At 46.3% G+C, this 21,798-nt stretch overlaps 1 protein-coding gene across 1 annotated transcript; it reads right to left on the bottom strand.

Moving 5' to 3' along the window:
• Positions 1-10,112: 10,112 nt before the first annotated feature.
• On the bottom strand, positions 10,113-10,605 carry LOC147683957 (death-associated protein-like 1.L). The gene has a single exon (XM_086944930.1). It carries the CDS (start codon positions 10,544-10,546, stop codon positions 10,208-10,210), a length of 339 nt encoding a protein of 112 aa, XP_086801056.1. The 5' UTR covers positions 10,547-10,605; the 3' UTR covers positions 10,113-10,207.
• Between the last annotated feature and the right edge of the window lie 11,193 nt (positions 10,606-21,798).

The following is a 21,798-nucleotide window of genomic DNA, read 5'->3' as shown; positions in this document are numbered from 1 at the left end:
GCGCATGCGCGCTGCTTAGGCAAGACCTAAAAAATGCCTGCTTTATTTACAAGCAATCACGGACATGGTGGAATGCTGACCTCCACAGGCAACCATGCCCATGACTTTAGTGATACCTAAGGAGTCGCAAAAATTGCGACATACCTCATTAATATTAATGAGGTAAGTCGATTTGCAAGCCCCTATGAATCGCTAAATGAAATTCTTGGGGTTTCATATATTTGGAATAGTGATTACCTAATTGGAATTCGCTAACAATAGCAATTAGTTAATCGCCTTGCCAAATCTTGATTCATGTGGCCCATTGTTTCCTTGCTAATTGCACCACAAAAGATATGTACTAGGTTACTTGTGTAATATGTTACTGTATTCCCATCTTGGAGATCTGGTGACATTTACACATCACTCAGCCTTCAGCCAAATACCCTTCGAAGGGGGAAAAGTGTGTGTGGTGGGTGAGCAAGCTCCTAGGAATTTCCTTGCATCCTGACTGGTCCATCACTGGCCACGTCAGTCGGTAGTTCTGCACCAGGTCCCAACAACACATAGAGCTCCATAAGACGTAGACTCATAACACAAAAAATACTAAATTAAACTAACAACAGTACCAGTACGGGAGTGGGTATATTAAAAACAAAATGAGAAAAAAACACTTATGTGCAGGTCTTCTGCCGCCTCTCTGACCTCTTCGGCTCCTCAGTCGACTACAGGGGCAGGACCCAGGAAGCCCACAGGCTCACAGACTCCCCTAGTCAATCCCGATGCTGCGTTACAGCAGCGTTGTGATTGGTTTGAGCACCGTGGTTCGGTGCTCAGAGAGTGACTGGGAGCCTGTGCACATTCTCCAACCAGGCTGTGCAATATAGCTGGTGGAGAACATGCAAAGTGCGCATGACTGTTTGGACGGCCAGCCAAACCATCATGCGCACTTAGAGTGTGTTTGTCACTCCTCACCCTGGCCCCTGCTCTGGTCAACCCAGCTCACGCCGCACCTAAGCAGGAACCGAAAAAGAAATTGATAATAACATTGCATTATTATCATTTTATTTTTCCTTTTTAAACTTCTTGCGGAGCAGTGGAGCGATACTCCTCCGCCTTAGCGGAGGAGCTGCCGCTTTACTATACCACATGTGACATCAACGTAAACTTACCGCAACTGAACAACTCCACAACACAAAACTTTAGCACAAAAGGCAAACTGCACCATTATGTAAATGTAATGTAAATATATATTATTATAGGGGGTACTCACCGCAGAACACCGCAACCCAATAATATCATATAACATCGCAAAATAATAATAGCAACAACCATAACAACAAAACTAAAATACAGCACCATAACAACACTATTTAACACAGCAACAGCACAGAACAAACACAATACAATAATGATGAACATCTTAACACAATACATGCAACTCAAAAATACAACTCAAAAAAATGAGAACGAACAAAAACAGCAAAACAAAATAAAAAATAAAATAAATGCAAATTTACACAAAGAATTATCATCACACACAGCACAGTACAAAACCACAACACAACAGGACAATTCAACACAATACAGCAGCAAAGACATTTGCTCACTACTCGTTTATTTACATGAAGTGGAAATTTAGGGGGTCATTAGGATAGCGGATTTTCCACATCCTCTGGGCCGGCAGAAGCCACCGCCGGCCCGCAAGGATGCGGAAAATCCGCTGCAGACCCACCAAAGACCCACCGCCTCATTAGGATGGCTGGTGGGTCCTGGTTTCAGTCTGCAGCTTTTCCGCCGCGGTTGGCTTACAACCGCAGCGGAAAAGCTCTACTATGGTGGCGGTGTCTCTCAGACACCGCCAGCCATATTAGGATGGGTTTTAAAAAATGCTTTTCCGCGGCGGGTTTTCCACCGTGGAAAAGCATGTGGAACTTCACTGCAGGGGCCCGTTGCGGGCCCCCTGGGTGATGGGGGGGTGCACATGGAGGGTACCTATGGTACCCCCCTGCATTTGTATGCAGAAATCGGCAGGCACCGCACGGTGCCTGCCGCTTTCTGCATACAAATGCAATGTATGCATTTTTACCATTGCTGGGGGTCCAGCTTCAAGCCGCACCCGCCGCAATGGTCAAAATAGAGGATGTGACCGCCAGAGTGGCAGTCACATCCTAATTTCATAGGAGGGAACTCCGCAGGCCATGCGGAGGTTCCCTCCTACTCTGGGGTCGCGGACGGACGCAAGTCCGTCCGCGATCCTAATGGGCCCCTTAGTGTCTGTAATGTATGTACTCTACAAGACGTGGGTAGCTTTAAATGGAAGGTGCATTGTGGGGTTTCGTGTATGAAATATGGACTGATATTTTGGTTACTCTTTTGTATCTTTGCATTCATTAAAAGGTCATAGAATGGAAGATGCATTGTGGAGTTTCGTGTATGAAATATGAACTGACATTTTTGATACTCTGTGTGTATCTTTGCATTCATTAAAAGGTCTTACAGGCACATGCATTAAGCTAGGATTTTGCGAGTCCTTAATTGCGATTATTTAAGAATCGCAATTAAGGACTTGCAAAAGCCTATGCATGTAGGAATCTCTATAAAAATGCGATTCCTACACATTTCTTATTTGCGAGTCGCAAATTGCGATTCGCAAATAAGGAATGGCTTCCCATTTATTCCTATGGGCCTACAGACACCCCTGAAATTGATCTGTGCACAAATGTTGCGCACACACATGACTCAAGGACGTGTGTGTGTGTGTAACCTACAACTTTGCACTTTAGTGCATTTTTCAACGTGTTTGCGAATTACCATGAAGTTCAACTTCATGGTAATTTGTTCTGGCATTGCATTTAAGGAATCGCAAAATGCAATTCCTTAAATGCAATCGTAATTTGAGAACTCGCAATTAATTTCGAATTCTCAAATTGCGAGGGCCTTGACCCTTGATGCATCGCAAAAGCTACTTTTACGATCGCAAACAGACGATTTTTACGAATCACACCGTTTGCGATCGCAAAAAGCTTTGATGCATGTGCCAGATAGTGTTCATAAAGCCTGGTTCCCGCACTGCAGCATCCGGTTCGGAAGAGGTCCGGAGCGGAGGACGTCGGTTCAGGTAATTTACTATTTGAAAAAAAATATTTGCGTCCCACCTCTAGATACCAGGCGCCACTGTGTGGAAGCGCGTCTACCTGAAATCACACATCTGGGGGCAACAGCAGCTGAGTGGCAGCGTATACTATATGTACCAAATGCACACACAAGGGAGCATACACTGCACACTACTGTCTGCCCGTTGCTGCAAACATTTGAGTAATGCACCTGTGAGATCAGCACACATAGGATCCCAAGTGCATATATACATGATTAGACAATACCTGAAAGCAAAGAACTTACCTGAAGCCATACACTGCACAAACATAGGGACACAGACCAACAGATCGACAATTGGAACTGCATGAGAGCACACACTACATGTAGATTGCATTCTGCCATCTGGAGAAAGAGAGAGATTGGGTTTCAGAATGAAGGGGGCCCCTGGAGGGAGAGCTGGGGAAGAAGAGATAGGACACAGACATAAAGGACAGTGTTACTCCTATAAAACAGAACCGGATGTACAGTGAGGCGGGAATGACTACCAGGAGGCCTGCATCCCTGGAGTAAGCGGTGTCTCTAGAGTGGAACAGGAGATGGCACTTTGGGCTTATACCCTCGTCCCAATAAGAGCATGAGGTATACTATGTCAGTATACACATCTGGATGCACTACTCACCTGGGACCAACCATTGAGCACACACACTGCAGCAATCACTGCACACTCTGGTATTACTACATCAATTGTAAGCAAATCTCAAGTTTAAATCCTGCTTTAGTGCTAAGTAAGCATGCATTGGCAAGTCCAATAGGTTTTGCCTCTGCGAGAGCTATTGGCTTTGCCAATATTTTTTAGACATGTTGTACAGCCGAGTGGAGTAGAGTAGAGTGGAGTGGCGTGGCATAGAGTGACCTGGTGTGGCATGTGGTAAAGTGGTGTAGAGTGAAGTGGCATAGAGTATAGCGGTGCAGAGTGAAGTGGCATAGAGTAAAGTGGTGAAGATAATCTATTTAAAATAAAAACAATCTGCCTGGTTGAATTTTACATTGCACAGGACTCAGATATTCATCTACATTTCCATTTCATCCATCCACATAGGCAAAACCATCTGCGACCTGGGTGTGTTCCCTGATCCCTGCCCTACCGGCCACTTGTCATAGCTGCACACCACCTAACAACCAGGCCATAGGGGATCGATGCCTTGTCGTCTGACTAGGAGCCACAGCCCCATTCCCTGCACTGCTGTCTGAACAGTGGATCTTTACCTGAAGCCCTGTGGTGAATTTTCCACAGAAGATAAATGCTGGATGTGAACCTCAGCGCCATCCAATGTTCATTGTGATGAGGACCGGCACCAGCTGGATTCTATGACAAGACCAGAGGCTTCAGATTATGTTTCTCTTTCTTTACTGAGAAATTCACAGCAGCCAATCAAAACACGTAAAACTATAAACTGCATATCCTATGAGCCCCAACAATCAATGTACAACCAATCATAGGGATCATGCTTCCCTATATATATCAAAATGACCATAGCCCTTCCTCTTTCTCTGCTCCTGAAGGGGCAGAGCTAAGTGCATTTCTTTCATTATTGCATTTTGTGTGTACGCTATATACTGTGATGCAGTGTTGGATAGTGACTGATGGGTATCCTTATCCTTTAGGTTTACTTCTGGTGCATTCATTCACACACTGAAATTGTTGGTCTATGTCTTATTAAGGTTGATTTGTTGTAGATAGACCGGTGGACACTTTGTGTAGACTATGAACCTCAACTACTTCCACACATTTGGGGTGACTACATAGGTTGTGGTTTATTTTGGGGATGGAAAGGATGTCTGCCACTTTTACAACTACTAAATCCACCTTCTGTGAGATTTGGCGACCACTTCTTGCCCTCCTATCCATTGAGTTTAGAGAACTTACCTGCCCAAAATACCTACGCATTCTTAGACTAGTGGAATCGGAATAGGCCCTGCTGTGGACGGATCTATTGATTGTCCCCCACCCTGTCAGCATTAAGGCACTGGAGCTCACCATGGAGTACTGAAGAGGAGGGAGGGAAGGGAGGGAGTTGGAGTAAGTTCTCCTATTACTTTTACAGTATGATTATTATTGTTTATGAAAATCCACAAGAAGCACTGCGACACACAAGCAGGAGAGAGGTTGGTACACAGAAGATATGTATAAGTCGCACAAATGATGTCCTTCTTTGCTTGGACATGTGATAATAAAAGTGTTAAACCATAAATAACACTGCGCAGATAGTTAAGTTGATGAGGCTGGCTTCTAGAAGGTGCTTTAGAATGTTCACAAAGGTAACGTTCTAATTGCTTATTGCAATGAACAGGTGCAGGTGATTAATTAGATGAGGCTGTCTTCTAGAAGGTGTAATAGAATGTTAAAAAAGGTCCTGCTCTAATTGTTTATAGCAAGGAACAGGTGCAGGGGATTATTTGATAAGGGTGGTCTTCCGGAAGGCTCATGTTGAGGTCATGTATGCTTGATGCTTATTCTGGTAGATTATCTGGATGTTTCCATTGTACCTGAAACCTGACCTTGCATATGCATTGTAAGACATTTGTAAAAGCTATTAGGCCTTTTCAAACAAACCTGAGGACACCAGCTAGCTATTACGAACAGCATATAATTTGGTCAAAAGTAAGGGTACAAGACATTTGTTTATTCATAAGTGTTGGGAGGAATTATATGAGTCATGCCAGTATATTGTGATAGTCAAGAGAGGTGAGATGTGGCAGGAATCCTGACACCTCTGTGGGTCTGTAAGTGGATGCTTGTGTCTGTGAGTGGGTTCAAATACTTGCATTGTTCTGTGAGTGGGTCTGCGAATAGGTCTGTCAGTGCCTGCATGGATTTCTGAGTGGGTGTGTAAGTGCCTGCATGGCCGTCAGTGGGTATGAGAGTGCATGTGTGAGTGGTTGTGTGTCTATAAGTGGGTGTGTAATTGGGTCTCAGAATGCCTGTATGGGTCTGTGAGTGCCAGTGTTGATCTGTAAATGGGTTGGTTAGTGCCTGCATGGGTCAATGAGTAGGTGTGAGACTGCCTGTGAGTAAGTGGGTATGAGTGTCATGCGGGTCTGTGAGTGAGTATGTGGGTCTGTCAGTAAATGTGTTAGCGCCAGAGTGGGTCTGTGAATGGTTATGTCAGTGCCTGCATGGATCTGTGAATGGGGATGTCAGTTCCTGCATGGATCTGTGAATGGATGTGTCACTGCCTGCATAGGTCTGTGAATGGGTGTATCACTGCCTGCATGGGTCTGTGATTGGGTCTATGAGTGGTTACAAGGGTCTGTGAGTGGATGTGTGAGTTTCTGTGGGGTGTGTGAGTTTCAGTGGCTGTGTGGGTGCCTGTGTGGATCTGTGATTACGGGTGTGGGTCTCTGAGTGAAGTGTCTGTGTGGGCCTGTGAGTGAGTGTCTGTATGAGCAAGACCTCTGACCCCGGTCTGAGGCCTGCTCTTCCACAGCAGCTCCGCTGTGCTCTGCTCCATGCCGCAGAACCTCTTGCCCAACCAAGGTAGACTTCGAGACCGCTGTGTGCATATTGTGGTTTTGATTCCCCTTTGTGCTTTAGCTGTTGTGCCATTTTTCCTGCATTCTGCCCATTATTGTATTCCCCTGTACCTTCTGCCGCTTTTGGTATCCTTCTTTTTTCCCACTGTTACCGCCCCACCTCACAGCTACACATTCCCTCCCCCCTCCCCTACTTAATGGCTACCGCCGCCGGGGAGTGCAAGCAAGACCTCTGACCCCGGTCTGAGGCCTGCGCTTTCCCGGCAGCTCCGCTATACTCTGCTCCACGCCGCAGATCCTCTGTCCCAACCCAGGTAGGATTCGAGACTGCTGTGTACGTATTGTAGTTTGGTGCCCCTTGTGCTTGTGCTGTTGTGCCATTGTTCCTGCATTCTGCCCATTATTGTTTTATTCCCCTGTAACATGTGCCATTTTCGTGTCCTTCTTTTTTCCCTCCGTTACCACCCCCACCTCACAGCTGCACTTTTTTTCACCCCTCCCCTGCGAAATGGCAGCCGCTGCGCGGTAGCGCGCAGCGTGCGTGCCTCGGGCAAGCCCGTCTGCGCCCGTACGTGACCCGACCACAACCAGCGCCAGGAACCCTGGATCTACGGCCTTCCACCGCTGCGACTCTGCCACCCTCCGTGCACTCAACCCCCGGAAGACCCAGAGTCTGCCAACAGGCCTCAGCGAACATGACCCATGGCCAGTTCTCGTGCCTTCACTGCCGCCGGTCCTTCACCACGACCCCAGCCTTTAACACCACCAACGCCGGCGCCAACGATGCCCTCAGTTGCATCCTCCTCAACGTGCGCTCCGTACACAAACACATCATGGAAATCTGGAATCTTCTCAACTCTCTCTCACCCGACATCAACACCGCCATCCCTGACGGGTACAAGATCCAGAGGAAGGACCGCCCCAACCACCCGGGAGGAGGCCTCGCCATCGCCCACAAGAGCACCCTCCGCCTCACCACCTCCAGCGAAACGTTCCCCGCCGTTGAACACCTGCATTCCCAGATCCAGGCAAGTCCCAAGACCACACTCTGAGGAACACTCATGTACAGACCCCCCTGCCCCCCCACCCCCACCATCGCATTAATGAACTACATACTCATCGGAGACCTGAACTTTCACCCCGACAACCCCGGCCCCAACTCCACCATCCTTCATGACAACCTCACCAACATCGGACTCAACCAACTCGTCACCATACAGACTCACAGAGCAGGACACACCTTCGATCCCATCTTTTCTGCAGGTAACAGCACTCACTTCAGCCACACAACACAACCACCATGGACCAACCACCACTGCGTTCACTTCACCGTTGACGAACCCAAGGCACCAAAACCAACTCCCCGCACACCACGAAGGAACTGGAGCAAGGTCACTGACGCGCAACTAAACTCCATCCTCACCCAAGACAACCACATCTGGGCATCCGACGCAAACGCCGCAGCCAGAATACTCCACACTTCGATCTCCAACTGGGCAGACAAGCTCGCCCCTCTATGCAACACCGGCAAACAACGCCCCAGGAAAGCCGCCTGGTTCACCACCAATATCCAAGAAGCCCGGCGCACCTGCAGATGCCTGGAAAAGAAGTGGAGGAACACCAAGACAACCAATAACTACGCCACCTACAAAGACGTCATGACAGACTACCACAACCAAATCAGAACAACCAAAAGTAACTTCATTCGCAACAAAATCCTCACCAACACCTCCAATGCCAAGGAACTCTTCAGTGTCATACTGTTGCGGGACACGTCAGCGCTGATGGTGCAGGCAGACGCCGCTGAGGCAAAGGGAAGAACGACACTTCCCATGATCCCCGGCACGCGCAGCACGCAGGACTCCGCAATCACGTGATGCGTAAGTCCTGAAATGGCGAGATTGGGCAGAAGAACCTGCCGATTATTCTCCGGTGTTACTACCTTACGGAGGCCATCTCAGAGAGCGTATTTGGTGTGGTAAGGGTGCCGAGTGCACCACTCTTCTACTTACCTGTATTTTGGGACTTTACAGTCTCAGCATTTTTGGAGTCTTGTGGATGCTGAGGCATCTTTCTAACAGTTACCGTTTGGGTGATTTGGATGTTAGGTATCTCCTACCGATGATCTCTGCACGCCTTGTTGACTCATAGTGTACTGGGGCTTCTTCTGGAGAGCTCTGGTTTGAGACATTCTCAATCCTTTCCCTACGTTGGCGAACTCTTCCCCTGATCCTATTGTAGAGTTCATGCGAGGGAGAGGGGTCGTGGTTATGCTATGCTATAACAACAACCTACAGTGTTTGAACAGACACTGAAGTGGTGTTTCCGATGTTTTGAGTGACGTAACTCCATCATTGTACTTTTAGAATTCTATTTTGGATGACTTATAATTGTTTATACTGATATGCACATTGAGCTGGTGACAATATATGCAGCTCTACTCATTATTTGGATTGCTGTTTTCTTTTCCTCCACAGGGGTGATACATGATTCGTGTCTCTTTGAGCTATTGGTGTGTTCGTTTCCTTTCACAGGTATACACATGTAGAATGAGATACAGTTTTTGTGATACTTCATTAGGACAGGAATGTGCTAATAGTATTATCACGTAAATTCAGCATTGTGCAAGTGTATAGAGAACTAACGCTCAACACCCGTCAGCAGGACATCGTTATTTTCCTTTACAGGTTAGTGTAAGATGGGGTCTGAGGGAGAGTAACATTACAGTAGAAAAAGCATAGAGATTCTAATTCTCGCCTTCTTTGTGTCTCACTACAGATCTCCCTCCCTGCTGTCCCCATCCTTTCCTTCCCCCGCTTAACCACGCTTTAGTCTGTGTTTGGTTTTAATCCAGACTTGGGGAGGTTGAGAGGTGGACCCACTAGAGCATCGATTCAATACTGGGGATACGTTCAGGCCTGGGACACATACAGGAATTCACCAACCCACGCAGCGAAGCCACAGACATCACCCCGTCCCAAGACCTCTGCGACAAGCTTGGAACCTACTTCCACCTCAAGATCAGAACATTCTATGACAACTTCATCGAACACCCACAAGACGCCACTACTGGCCCCTGCCTCCCCAAGGCACCAGCCAACCCACCATCTCAAACTGGACACCGATCACGACCAAGGACACTGCCACGACCATGAAAGGCTTCCACTCGGGGGCCCCTACCAACCCCTGCCCCCTGCGCATCTACCACAGAGCCACGGACACCCTCGCACCCAAACTGCAACACACCATCAACATCACCTTCAAAACAGACACCTTCCCAGACAACTGGAAGCGCGCAGAAGTCAGGTCCCTGCTTAAAAAGCCCACGCCGACCCCACCGACCTCAAAAACTACAGGCCCATCTCGCTTCTCCCCTTTGCTGCCAAAGTGGCAGAGAAAACAGTCAACAGGGAACTGACATGATTCATCAAAGAGCAGGTCGTCCTCGACCCATCCAAATCTGGATTCTGAAGCAACCACAGCACCAAGACTGTCCTACTACAGTGCTGGAAAATATTTATTGAATGAAACAAGTACAAAACTATGTTACAGGTTTGGTCATTTACAACACCCAGCAGTGTATTTCCTTTACAATTCAACATTTACGAGGCTGTTGGAGAAAGTACATCCTTTTCGGCAATATATTCTTGTCCAACGCAGGACGTGGCTTCTGATCAGCCATTTGTACAGGTGCCAATGGAAAATCACGGCTGAGTTTTTCCAGTTCTCCAGCAAAAAGGATATTCATGGCTTGCATTCTGCCAATACTTGTGACATGACTGCTTTTTTCAGGTGTGATTTTCTTGAAATTTTTCTCGATGTGTCCACTTTCTTCGTTTGCCTGTTTTTTGGAAAGCCTCATCCTCCCGGCTTTAACTGCTGGCGGGTGGCCGCCTTTAAGCGCGCACAGTTTGCTCCCGGACTGTCGGTTCATGGCTGACAATTCTGATTTCTATCGGCCTCGCTTCTGCTCTGCTTTCTCTTTGACAACGAGCCTTGCTGTATTGATGGGGCGTACACCGAATGCACTACGTACTTTAATCTCTGGTTTTGTTACCTTCATGTCTGATCTTGGCTTAAATACAAATTTTAAAAAATCTTTTATAATGAATTGCGGACCAAAGAAGTATAACATTGCATCCATTAAATCGGGTAATAACATTTTAAAATGCACCAGCACTTTTCCTTATTTAGGGTTGTTATTTTCCAACTCAGGCTCATGGCAGCAACATGCTGCCTTTGCAAGCAACAAAATTGGCAAATCAATTAACTCGATCCTATCTCTTCGCCAACCGAAATTAGCTGATGTTGTCACCCCTCTCCTTACCATCTACCGTACCCAATGTCGACCAACCGGGACTTACGGTGCAGAAGTATGGGGATATTGCAACAGCTCGGCCCTTCAGGTGGCGGAAAATAGATTCTGTAGGAGGGTGTTAGGGGGAGTCCCTTGTGCTCCCACTCTGATTTGTCATAATGAATTGAGGCTGCCATACATTGCTGATTTTATAAAGTCAAGGCCTGCCCTATTTTGGATTAAAATCTGGTTAAACCTTGCAGCAACATTGACTCGTAGTATTATATCTGATTGTTTGTCTAGTGACAGATCTCAACACATACCTTGGCTAAAAGCAGTCAAAACCAGTCTACAACAGGTGGGATTAGGATCCTTATTTAGTTCCCCTGACCTAATTGTTCCCGCCCACAAAAACAGTATTAAACGGGCACTTATGGAGGTATATACTGAGGAAAGGATGAGATCAGAATCTAGTAAACCAGTGGTCATGAAATATTCGCGCATTTGTGATCTAGATGTTGATAACTCTAATAATCTTATTAGATATTTGACAATGCCGATAGGTAGATGGAATCGGAGTCTTTTATTCAGGCTCCGGGAGGGAAGCTTAGTTTATTTGCTTAGCTTCCCCATTGGCTACAATAAAAACTTAGAAGAACTGGATTGTCCCTGTTCCTTAGGTGGACGACAAAACCTATTGCATTATTTCTTCTTCTGTGGCCACTACAAATTGTATACCTATCAATATTTAAGACCAATCTTACGCAAATATAACCTACGTGAATCTATTCCTGCTCTGCATTTTTTGCAAATGATGCATATGGATGATGTTATTTATTCTGTCAGCTGTTTCATAAAAGCCTGTGTGAAATCGAGGGCAACTATGGAACATGGATAATGGATAATAGCACTATGATGGTTTATGTACTTGAGTACCAGCTATATTAATATTGAATGTCTGTAAGTGATACTTCTATAGTGGGTAACTGTGGACATTGATGGATTTATATTCCTTAGTATTACGCACCATGCACTTTGTACTTTATATTGTGCACTTTAAGTCATCTTGCTGCTTGACCTAATTGGATCACTGTTTATAATTTTGTAAGAATTGTTTTTAAATGTTTTAATGTATTTTCATTCTGTATGTACTTTTATGGATGTATCAAATCCGAATAAAGATCATTTGAATTGAATTGACTGTCCTACTAGCTGCCTCAGACGACATCCGCACCCTCCTGGACCAAGGCCACTCTGCAGCCCTCATCCTCCTCGACCTGTCTGCAGCCTTCAACACCGTCTCTCACCGCACACTAGTCACCAGACTACACCCACGCACTCATCACCAGCAGACTGGACTATGGCAACGCACTCTATGCCAGCATCAACAAGTCCCTACTCCGCAAACTCCAAACAATACAGAACACCGCGCCCAGACTTGACCTTGGCATCCCCGGCACAAACCAAAAAGAGAGATTTCCTTTCTGTGTATTCAGTTGCTAGGTAAACAATAACATTTGTTCTAATCAATTCTGTCACCAGCCCCCCGGCACAAACACATCAGCCAACACCTGCGGAGACTCCACTGGCTCCCCATGGAGAAGAGAGTCCCCTTCAAAATCCTAACCCATGCTTAGAAATGCTTACACAACAACGGACCCAAATACCTCAACGACAGAATACACTCCCACGTACCCAAACAGAACCTGGGATCGTCCAACCTCTCTCTGGCTGTAACACCGCGCATCCACAGAGTAAGGGCAGGTGGTAGATCGTTCTCTCACATTGCAGCCAAGACCTGGAACGAGCTCCCGGCAGACATCAGACGCACCCCTCCCTGAACACCTTCAGGTGGACTCTCAAGACCTGGCTCTTCGGCTGAACAGTCTGCGTACCACCCCCCAGCGCCTTGAGACCCTCATGGGTAAGTAGCACACTTATAATTCCCTGATTGATTGATTGGGCCTGTGAGTGGGTGCCTATGCAGGTATGTCAATGCGTGCATTGGTCTGGGAGTGCCTGTGTGGGTCTCAGTGTGTATGTGTGAGTGGATGTGAGTTCCTGTGGGAGTCTGTTAGTCGGTATGTAAGTGCATGTGTGGGTCTGTGTGAGAGGGCCTGTGAGTGGGTGTGCAAGTGCCTGTGAGTGGGTGTCTGTGTGGCTCTGTGAGTGGGTGTCTATGTGGGTGTGTGAGTGCCTCTGTGGGTCTGAGTTGGCCTGAGGGTGCCTGCATGGCTCTGTGAGTGGGCGTGTGAATGCCTGCGTAGATCTGTGTGTGGGTGCATGACTGCCTATGCAGGGCTGTAAATGGGTGCGAGAACCTGTGTGGGTGTCTGAGTGGTTCTGAAAAAAAATATTTCCCCCAAAGTGCATCAAGTTCACTGACCAATCACAAAGTTACATGGGGGCCATGCTGAGCCTCACAGATTTGTGAACCCTTATGCATGGAAAAAAATGTTTTGGTGTATTTTCCAACCCCTCAGGGGGTCCTTCACAGACCTATATTGCACCCATGCGGTCACAGTACCTCTACCCTTACACCTTGTACTTTGGTACATCAGAATTTTTCCAATCGGGGACTATTCCCAGATATCTAAAATGGAGGCCTCAACTTTCTACTCAGGTTGCTATCAGCCAATCACGGTGTTGCTGATGGGGAGTGGCTTCTCGGATTCCTCACTGGTGATCCGCAGATATCTATATTTCTTTAATAGCTCAAAAACTATTGAAGGGATTTACACCAAGTCACAAAAAGCATACTTTCTGCGCCAAGATCTAACTTTCTACAAATTTGGTATCATTCCGTTGAGCGGTTCTGGCTGTAGTGGTGTCTAAAATCTCTATCAGAATTAACATGGGAAACACACTTTTTGGACCCCCCTTTTTTCTCAACCCCCGATGGATGGATCACCAAAACTTTCCATGCACAACTAGACAAAGTGGGGCACTTTTGGGGGAAACTTCGTGAAGATTCATCAAACTGAACCACAGTTATAAGCAAATATAAAACGTTTTTCTATGGAAAATAGGTCCGAACTATAACTACCTACCGGTGAACGCCAGTAGGATATATATATATATATGTATATATATATATATGTCACACAAGTTGCCGAGCAAACCAAGCCCGAACCTTGAAGGGCGGCCAGTGAGTTTGGTGCACGGCTTCCAGTAGAAATTCAAACACTCCCTCCTTTTCCATCCAAGAAGGCTCACCGACACTGGCTGGATTGCTTTGAAAACTGCTTTAATGGTGAACAACACAAAGGCAAGCGGCTACCTGAGCCCAACGTTTCTGCTCTTGCAAGCCTTGATCACGGGCGGTGCCTCTCTGTAACTTTGAACTGCCCACGTGATATCTGCTCATTTTATCAGCGCAGGCCGTATTCTCCTACAGAGTGCGCAAAGGTAAATTAACAATTCCGAAGGTGAACGCCAGCGTTCCAATGTTCTGATGCTGAAATGCGCCCATCCTTCATGAGTATTAGCAATCCTTCAGCGCATTTAATTAGGTAACTTTCATGCCTGTTCGTAATTTCTTAGTTACACTCAATGCTTTCCAAAACATTTCCAGCCTGCATTGCGGATCTCTGTCCCATCTGCTCCCAACTCGCCTTACTCTGCAACCTCGTCACAGGGGGCAAGCAGGTCGGGCTCCAACACTTAAAATGTCACACAAGTTGCCGAGCAAACCAAGCCCGAACCTTGAAGGGCGGCCAGTGAGTTTGGTGCACGGCTTCCAGTAGAAATTCAAACACTCCCTCCTTTTCCATCCAAGAAGGCTCACCGACACTGGCTGGATTGCTTTGAAAACTGCTTTAATGGTGAACAACACAAAGGCAAGCGGCTACCTGAGCCCAACGTTTCTGCTCTTGCAAGCCTTGATCACGGGCGGTGCCTCTCTGTAACTTTGAACTGCCCACGTGATATCTGCTCATTTTATCAGCGCAGGCCGTATTCTCCTACAGAGTGCGCAAAGGTAAATTAACAATTCCGAAGGTGAACGCCAGCGTTCCAATGTTCTGATGCTGAAATGCGCCCATCCTTCATGAGTATTAGCAATCCTTCAGCGCATTTAATTAGGTAACTTTCATGCCTGTTCGTAATTTCTTAGTTACACTCAATGCTTTCCAAAACATTTCCAGCCTGCATTGCGGATCTCTGTCCCATCTGCTCCCAACTCGCCTTACTCTGCAACCTCGTCACAGGGGGCAAGCAGGTCGGGCTCCAACACTTAAAATGTCACACAAGTTGCCGAGCAAACCAAGCCCGAACCTTGAAGGGCGGCCAGTGAGTTTGGTGCACGGCTTCCAGTAGAAATTCAAACACTCCCTCCTTTTCCATCCAAGAAGGCTCACCGACACTGGCTGGATTGCTTTGAAAACTGCTTTAATGGTGAACAACACAAAGGCAAGCGGCTACCTGAGCCCAACGTTTCTGCTCTTGCAAGCCTTGATCACGGGCGGTGCCTCTCTGTAACTTTGAACTGCCCACGTGATATCTGCTCATTTTATCAGCGCAGGCCGTATTCTCCTACAGAGTGCGCAAAGGTAAATTAACAATTCCGAAGGTGAACGCCAGCGTTCCAATGTTCTGATGCTGAAATGCGCCCATCCTTCATGAGTATTAGCAATCCTTCAGCGCATTTAATTAGGTAACTTTCATGCCTGTTCGTAATTTCTTAGTTACACTCAATGCTTTCCAAAACATTTCCAGCCTGCATTGCGGATCTCTGTCCCATCTGCTCCCAACTCGCCTTACTCTGCAACCTCGTCACAGGGGGCAAGCAGGTCGGGCTCCAACACTTAAAATGTCACACAAGTTGCCGAGCAAACCAAGCCCGAACCTTGAAGGGCGGCCAGTGAGTTTGGTGCACGGCTTCCAGTAGAAATTCAAACACTCCCTCCTTTTCCATCCAAGAAGGCTCACCGACACTGGCTGGATTGCTTTGAAAACTGCTTTAATGGTGAACAACACAAAGGCAAGCGGCTACCTGAGCCCAACGTTTCTGCTCTTGCAAGCCTTGATCACGGGCGGTGCCTCTCTGTAACTTTGAACTGCCCACGTGATATCTGCTCATTTTATCAGCGCAGGCCGTATTCTCCTACAGAGTGCGCAAGAGCAGAAACGTTGGGCTCAGGTAGCCGCTTGCCTTTGTGTTGTTCACCATTAAAGCAGTTTTCAAAGCAATCCAGCCAGTGTCGGTGAGCCTTCTTGGATGGAAAAGGAGGGAGTGTTTGAATTTCTACTGGAAGCCGTGCACCAAACTCACTGGCCGCCCTTCAAGGTTCGGGCTTGGTTTGCTCGGCAACTTGTGTGACATTTTAAGTGTTGGAGCCCGACCTGCTTGCCCCCTGTGACGAGGTTGCAGAGTAAGGCGAGTTGGGAGCAGATGGGACAGAGATCCGCAATGCAGGCTGGAAATGTTTTGGAAAGCATTGAGTGTAACTAAGAAATTACGAACAGGCATGAAAGTTACCTAATTAAATGCGCTGAAGGATTGCTAATACTCATGAAGGATGGGCGCATTTCAGCATCAGAACATTGGAACACTGGCGTTCACCTTCGGAATTGTTAATTTACCTTTGCGCACTCTGTAGGAGAATACGGCCTGCGCTGATAAAATGAGCAGATATCACGTGGGCAGTTCAAAGTTACAGAGAGGCACCGCCCGTGATCAAGGCTTGCAAGAGCAGAAACGTTGGGCTCAGGTAGCCGCTTGCCTTTGTGTTGTTCACCATTAAAGCAGTTTTCAAAGCAATCCAGCCAGTGTCGGTGAGCCTTCTTGGATGGAAAAGGAGGGAGTGTTTGAATTTCTACTGGAAGCCGTGCACCAAACTCACTAGCCGCCCTTCAAGGTTCGGGCTTGGTTTGCTCGGCAACTTGTGTGACATTTTAAGTGTTGGAGCCCGACCTGCTTGACCCCTGTGACGAGGTTGCAGAGTAAGGCGAGTTGGGAGCAGATGGGACAGAGATCCGCAATGCAGGCTGGAAATGTTTTGGAAAGCATTGAGTGTAACTAAGAAATTACGAACAGGCATGAAAGTTACCTAATTAAATGCGCTGAAGGATTGCTAATACTCATGAAGGATGGGCGCATTTCAGCATCAGAACATTGGAACGCTGGCGTTCACCTTCGGAATTGTTAATTTACCTTTGCGCACTCTGTAGGAGAATACGGCCTGCGCTGATAAAATGAGCAGATATCACGTGGGCAGTTCAAAGTTACAGAGAGGCACCGCCCGTGATCAAGGCTTGCAAGAGCAGAAACGTTGGGCTCAGGTAGCCGCTTGCCTTTGTGTTGTTCACCATTAAAGCAGTTTTCAAAGCAATCCAGCCAGTGTCGGTGAGCCTTCTTGGATGGAAAAGGAGGGAGTGTTTGAATATATATATATATATATATATATGTTCTGCTCACCACATCAACAGGTTCTCGTCTTGTATAAAGATCGCAGCACTCACGGGGGATGGTTCCACAAACAAATTTATTATGAAACCTCACAGCATAGTAAGACGCATTTCGGCATCGGCCTTCGTCAATTGTTGCAGAATACTGAAACGGGTACACCCCTGTTACGTGGCACCCGCTCGAGAGTGCGGCAGGCTGGTGTTGTGGAAGCTGCTATATATACTTAATAAAGGCAAACGCCGAAACGCGTCGTCCTTGTTCCATAAGTGCACAATAAAAGGATTTGTGCTGGATTTTCCTGGTGTCCCGTTTTCTGTGTCCAGCTATTGGGGGTGGATGGGAAGCAGGTTCGAATATATATATATGTGTGTGTGTGTGTATTTACACATACTTGCAGCTAGCTACCCTTGCAGGTTGAGAGCAATAACCAATGAAACACTATCATCAGTAGTACTCTCTGGCTCTATTATGATTAAGTGACGCAGTGCAGCACAGCAAGTCACCTTGCTGTGCAGCACTGCATGACAGGGATAGAAAAGGAAGGCTCCAGATTTAAGGCAATACAGCGCATTCCTTTCCTTTGCTCTGCGTTGACACCTTTGGGCAGCCTAGTTCCAACACACGCACCCTTGCCCCATGGTGCAAGGGTGCCTGTAATGCATGCAGGACTGTTTTTGTGCAGGAGAAGGCACCTTCCTGCACAAAAACAACCCTGGGAGGGATATTACTGTTTCTATGTCTGCTACAGAACGCAGCAAACATAGAAAGAGGAAGAAAAGTTGAGAAATAGAGCGATTTTCCTCTTTACTCCTCCTCTGGGAAGGCATAAATTTTGGCGCATTCCTAGGTTTACCAGTACTGGTAAATGTGGGAATTAATAAAAAACCATGGAAGTTGCGCTGGAACACCTATGCAATGCCTATGAGACGCCTTCTCAGGGCAGTGTGATTTTAAGCAGCAATTTGCCCTACTTTGCGTTACACAAGATTTTTGAAGCCACTCAAATGCCACGAAAAAGTGGCTTTATGTGGCTTCAAAAATCTGACATAGAGGTTTTCATCAGGCATGTACAATGGTGCAATATTGCAAGCCTCCCCTAAATATGCCCCCAGTGAATTAGAAAACATCCTATGTCAAACCAATCTTGAAGTAAGATGGACTAGACCAGGGGGACCCAAAAAATTACAGAACTCTTTAGAACTGGCAAATTCTGTTCAACCTTGTGGGAAAAGCATCATTATTCCCGATTTCAGAATTTGTCACAAAACATATCACCAGCCCTCTTACAACCAGGTACCTGAAGAGTGCTGTTGAGCCCAATGAAAGATGAAGTGCTTCAGAAACCTCCTGAGGCTATGAAGGGCTCTACAAATTGACAGATCCAGACTAGTTACTTACTCTGAAAAAAGCTCCAAGCCCTGCAAAGGATACTGGAAGGGCTATATAAATTAAAACAAGTATCACAATATAATTACATCACTGTTGAGATCATAAATTAGACTGCCAGTGATATGGTTAGTGAAGAAAATAAAAAGGTTATGTGTGGAATACTTGAATTAATCTCAGCCATTGGTAAATATTCAGGCCACATTCCAGACAATCATCTTTTTGTTCACCATGCCACTCTAAACCAGCCTTGGTCTGAACAATATAGCAGAACTGCCAGGCCAAATCCTCTCCAGATGGCAATACAAACTACCCCAGACCGGTATCAGCCTATTTAGGCCTCATCAGGGAAGTAGAAGTCCTATGGCACAGTGAGCATGGGGTCCACCCCGGGAGTTACCTGTTGCACTTACAACTTTGCACTGCGGGAAACATACAAGTGATGGGTGGAACATCTGAATGCATTTCAGCCACAGGTAATAACTCGGGACCCCACTCGGCCATTTTTTGCCCACCATGCCGCTGTAGACAGAGACCTGCCATATGCAAATTAGCCATGGTCCTGCTCCAATCAACAGTCCTGCCTGAAGTGCCAGGCCAGTTCCACTGCCAATAGGAGCACGATTAACCTCAGACCAACGTTTATGCTTATTTGTCACACATAAGGGGTAACAAAAAGATCATGGGTAGAATGCTTAAATTAATCTCAGCCCCGGACATTAGTGCAAGACTAAGAATAACAACCTAGTTTGTTCAAGTGAAGAGAACAACAAATGCTTGATGTTCATTGTCTCCCTCCAAAGAATGGATATAACTGAATGCTGTATTAAGGTAAAATGGGGTAACATGACCCCCTCAGAGTGTGGTTAAAAATATACTGCTTGGATGACCTTGTGTACATACGATTCAGGATGAATGTCATCATAACTCAATCCTCTGCAAAGGAGGGGGGAAATAGGTGACATTATATTGTGCTTAAAAGATTTACACTTTGTATAAAACGCCTCACTCACAAATGCACTTTGTGTGAATAGGAAGCCTGATCGCGTTCAACTTTACACATCTTAACTGCTTTTCCGATATATGATGAGATTAACAACAAATTAAATACTGAATTTCAATACACAGAACTATCGGAATTTGTTCAAACTCTGAGTCCTCAATGCATACCATTTGAAGAAAGGGAGGGCCATATTTACCAATGAGTTTCGTCGTCCTTGCGGAACACAATGGGGTGCAATAGAGATGCAACCTTGCATGGCTCTGAGTGGCTTGATAAATCGAGAGTAATGCAACACAGGGCAAATCGCTGTGTTGCGTTACTCTGCCCAGGGGGATGCTCCATGGGTGATGCATAGGTGTTCCCACACAACACCCATGGATTTTGATGCGTCCCAGATTTACCATTACTGGTGGACCTGGGAATGCGTCAAAATGCTACGCATCCCCAGGGGAGGCGTAACGAGGAGATTTTTCCTCGTTACTTCCTCTTTCTGTGTGTGCTGCATTCTGTAGCACGCATAGAAAGAGGAAAATTCCTCTGGAATTGTTTTTGTGCAAGAAGATATCCCTTTGTGCACAATCCTGCTTACAATGCAGGCACACTTGCACCATGGTGCAAGGGTGCCTGTGTTGGCACTAGGAAGCACATTGTACAACAGTGCTTGGAAAAGATAGGAATGCACCGTATTATGTTAGATATGGCACTTTCCTGCCCTATCACGCAGCACATCAGGATGGCATGATGCACAGCATGACTTTTTAATAAATATACCCTGGAGCGTTTAACCCTCAGGACTGAAAATAGAGATGTGTTCAATGTATGTTCACTGCAATACCCACATTCACTCACCCCTGATCACTGAAGTCAGTTCTGCTCTGCACAGAGTGCAGTAATCATTTAGCCTCCTCTGCTTGTGTGAAGACAAACTTAGCATATCTGTGTATCACCGACAAACCTAGGGGCATATTATCAAGGGGGTTTATCTCCGCTTTTTTGGCTTTAAAAGCCAAGAAAGCGGAGATAAAATTATCTCCCTATTACCTAGCTGTCGCTGACACCAGTTAGCGACAGCTAGTAGGAGATAGCGACCATCTTGGGCCCCACTTTGCATGTCAGTAATATTTATCACTAATGACATGCAAAGTGGGCGTGCCAAGATGTTAGCGACTGAAAACAGTCGCTAACATCGCTATCTCCTATTACCAACTTTTGGAGATATTCGCGCTAAGCGCGAATATCTCCAAAAGCTAACACCTGCCCTGAGCAGTTCTTAGCCATGTTATCCAATGGGAGGTGGATAACATGGCTAAGACCATTAGCTCGGTAATGCATGAATATCGCTGACTTTTCAGCGATATTCATGCTTTGCGGCGATTTTTATCGCATTTGCGATAAACCTTGGTAATACCAAGGTTTATTTGCGGTAAAAATCGCCGCAGCTCAGCTGTAAATTTTTGTCTCTAACCAAGCAATAGCGATAATTATCGCTATTGCTTGGTAATATGCACCCTAGTATCTCTGTGTATCGCCTTCTGCTTAGCCAGTTGCCATAAAGCTGCATCCATTCCTAGGACTAGCAGTTCCATCTTGATGTGCTGTGGATGCCTTTTTTTTTATATAAACCTACCAAGTATGGTAGATGCTTCTCTCCATCCAATTTGGCATCTTGCCTTTGATGGTATCAGACCTAGTTCTCATTCCCTCTCAAGGACTACACTGTGATGACCTTTTCCAGTGCTTCATTGAACTAAAGGATGACTGCCTCATCAAACTCAGGATGGCTGCCTCTAAGATTTATGCACCACAATCTGCAAAGCAGTTAGGGGAAGAATCTCGCCCATCAAAACCAAGTGGATGACGCGAAGAAGAGACATGGTATCACCTAACACTTCCAACATCATTGACAGCTCTTTCAATTTCCCCCAAATATTCTGTCTGGACCTCCAGGAGTTTCATGGACTGGATCGCACCGTCTCTGAATTCATGTATTTCGTTAGCAATTCAATTCTAACACAGGGGATTCCATTTTCAACATGTTCTCATGTTCTAGGCCTTCAGGGACTCATCTAAATAAAGGCCTTCTTCTAAGTG

Source organism: Lissotriton vulgaris, chromosome 11, assembly GCF_964263255.1.
Source record: "Lissotriton vulgaris chromosome 11, aLisVul1.2, whole genome shotgun sequence".
In the NCBI taxonomy this organism is placed as follows: domain Eukaryota; kingdom Metazoa; phylum Chordata; class Amphibia; order Caudata; family Salamandridae; genus Lissotriton; species Lissotriton vulgaris.
Note: the sequence above shows the minus strand (reverse complement) of the source record. Positions and strands in the feature narration are given on the sequence as shown.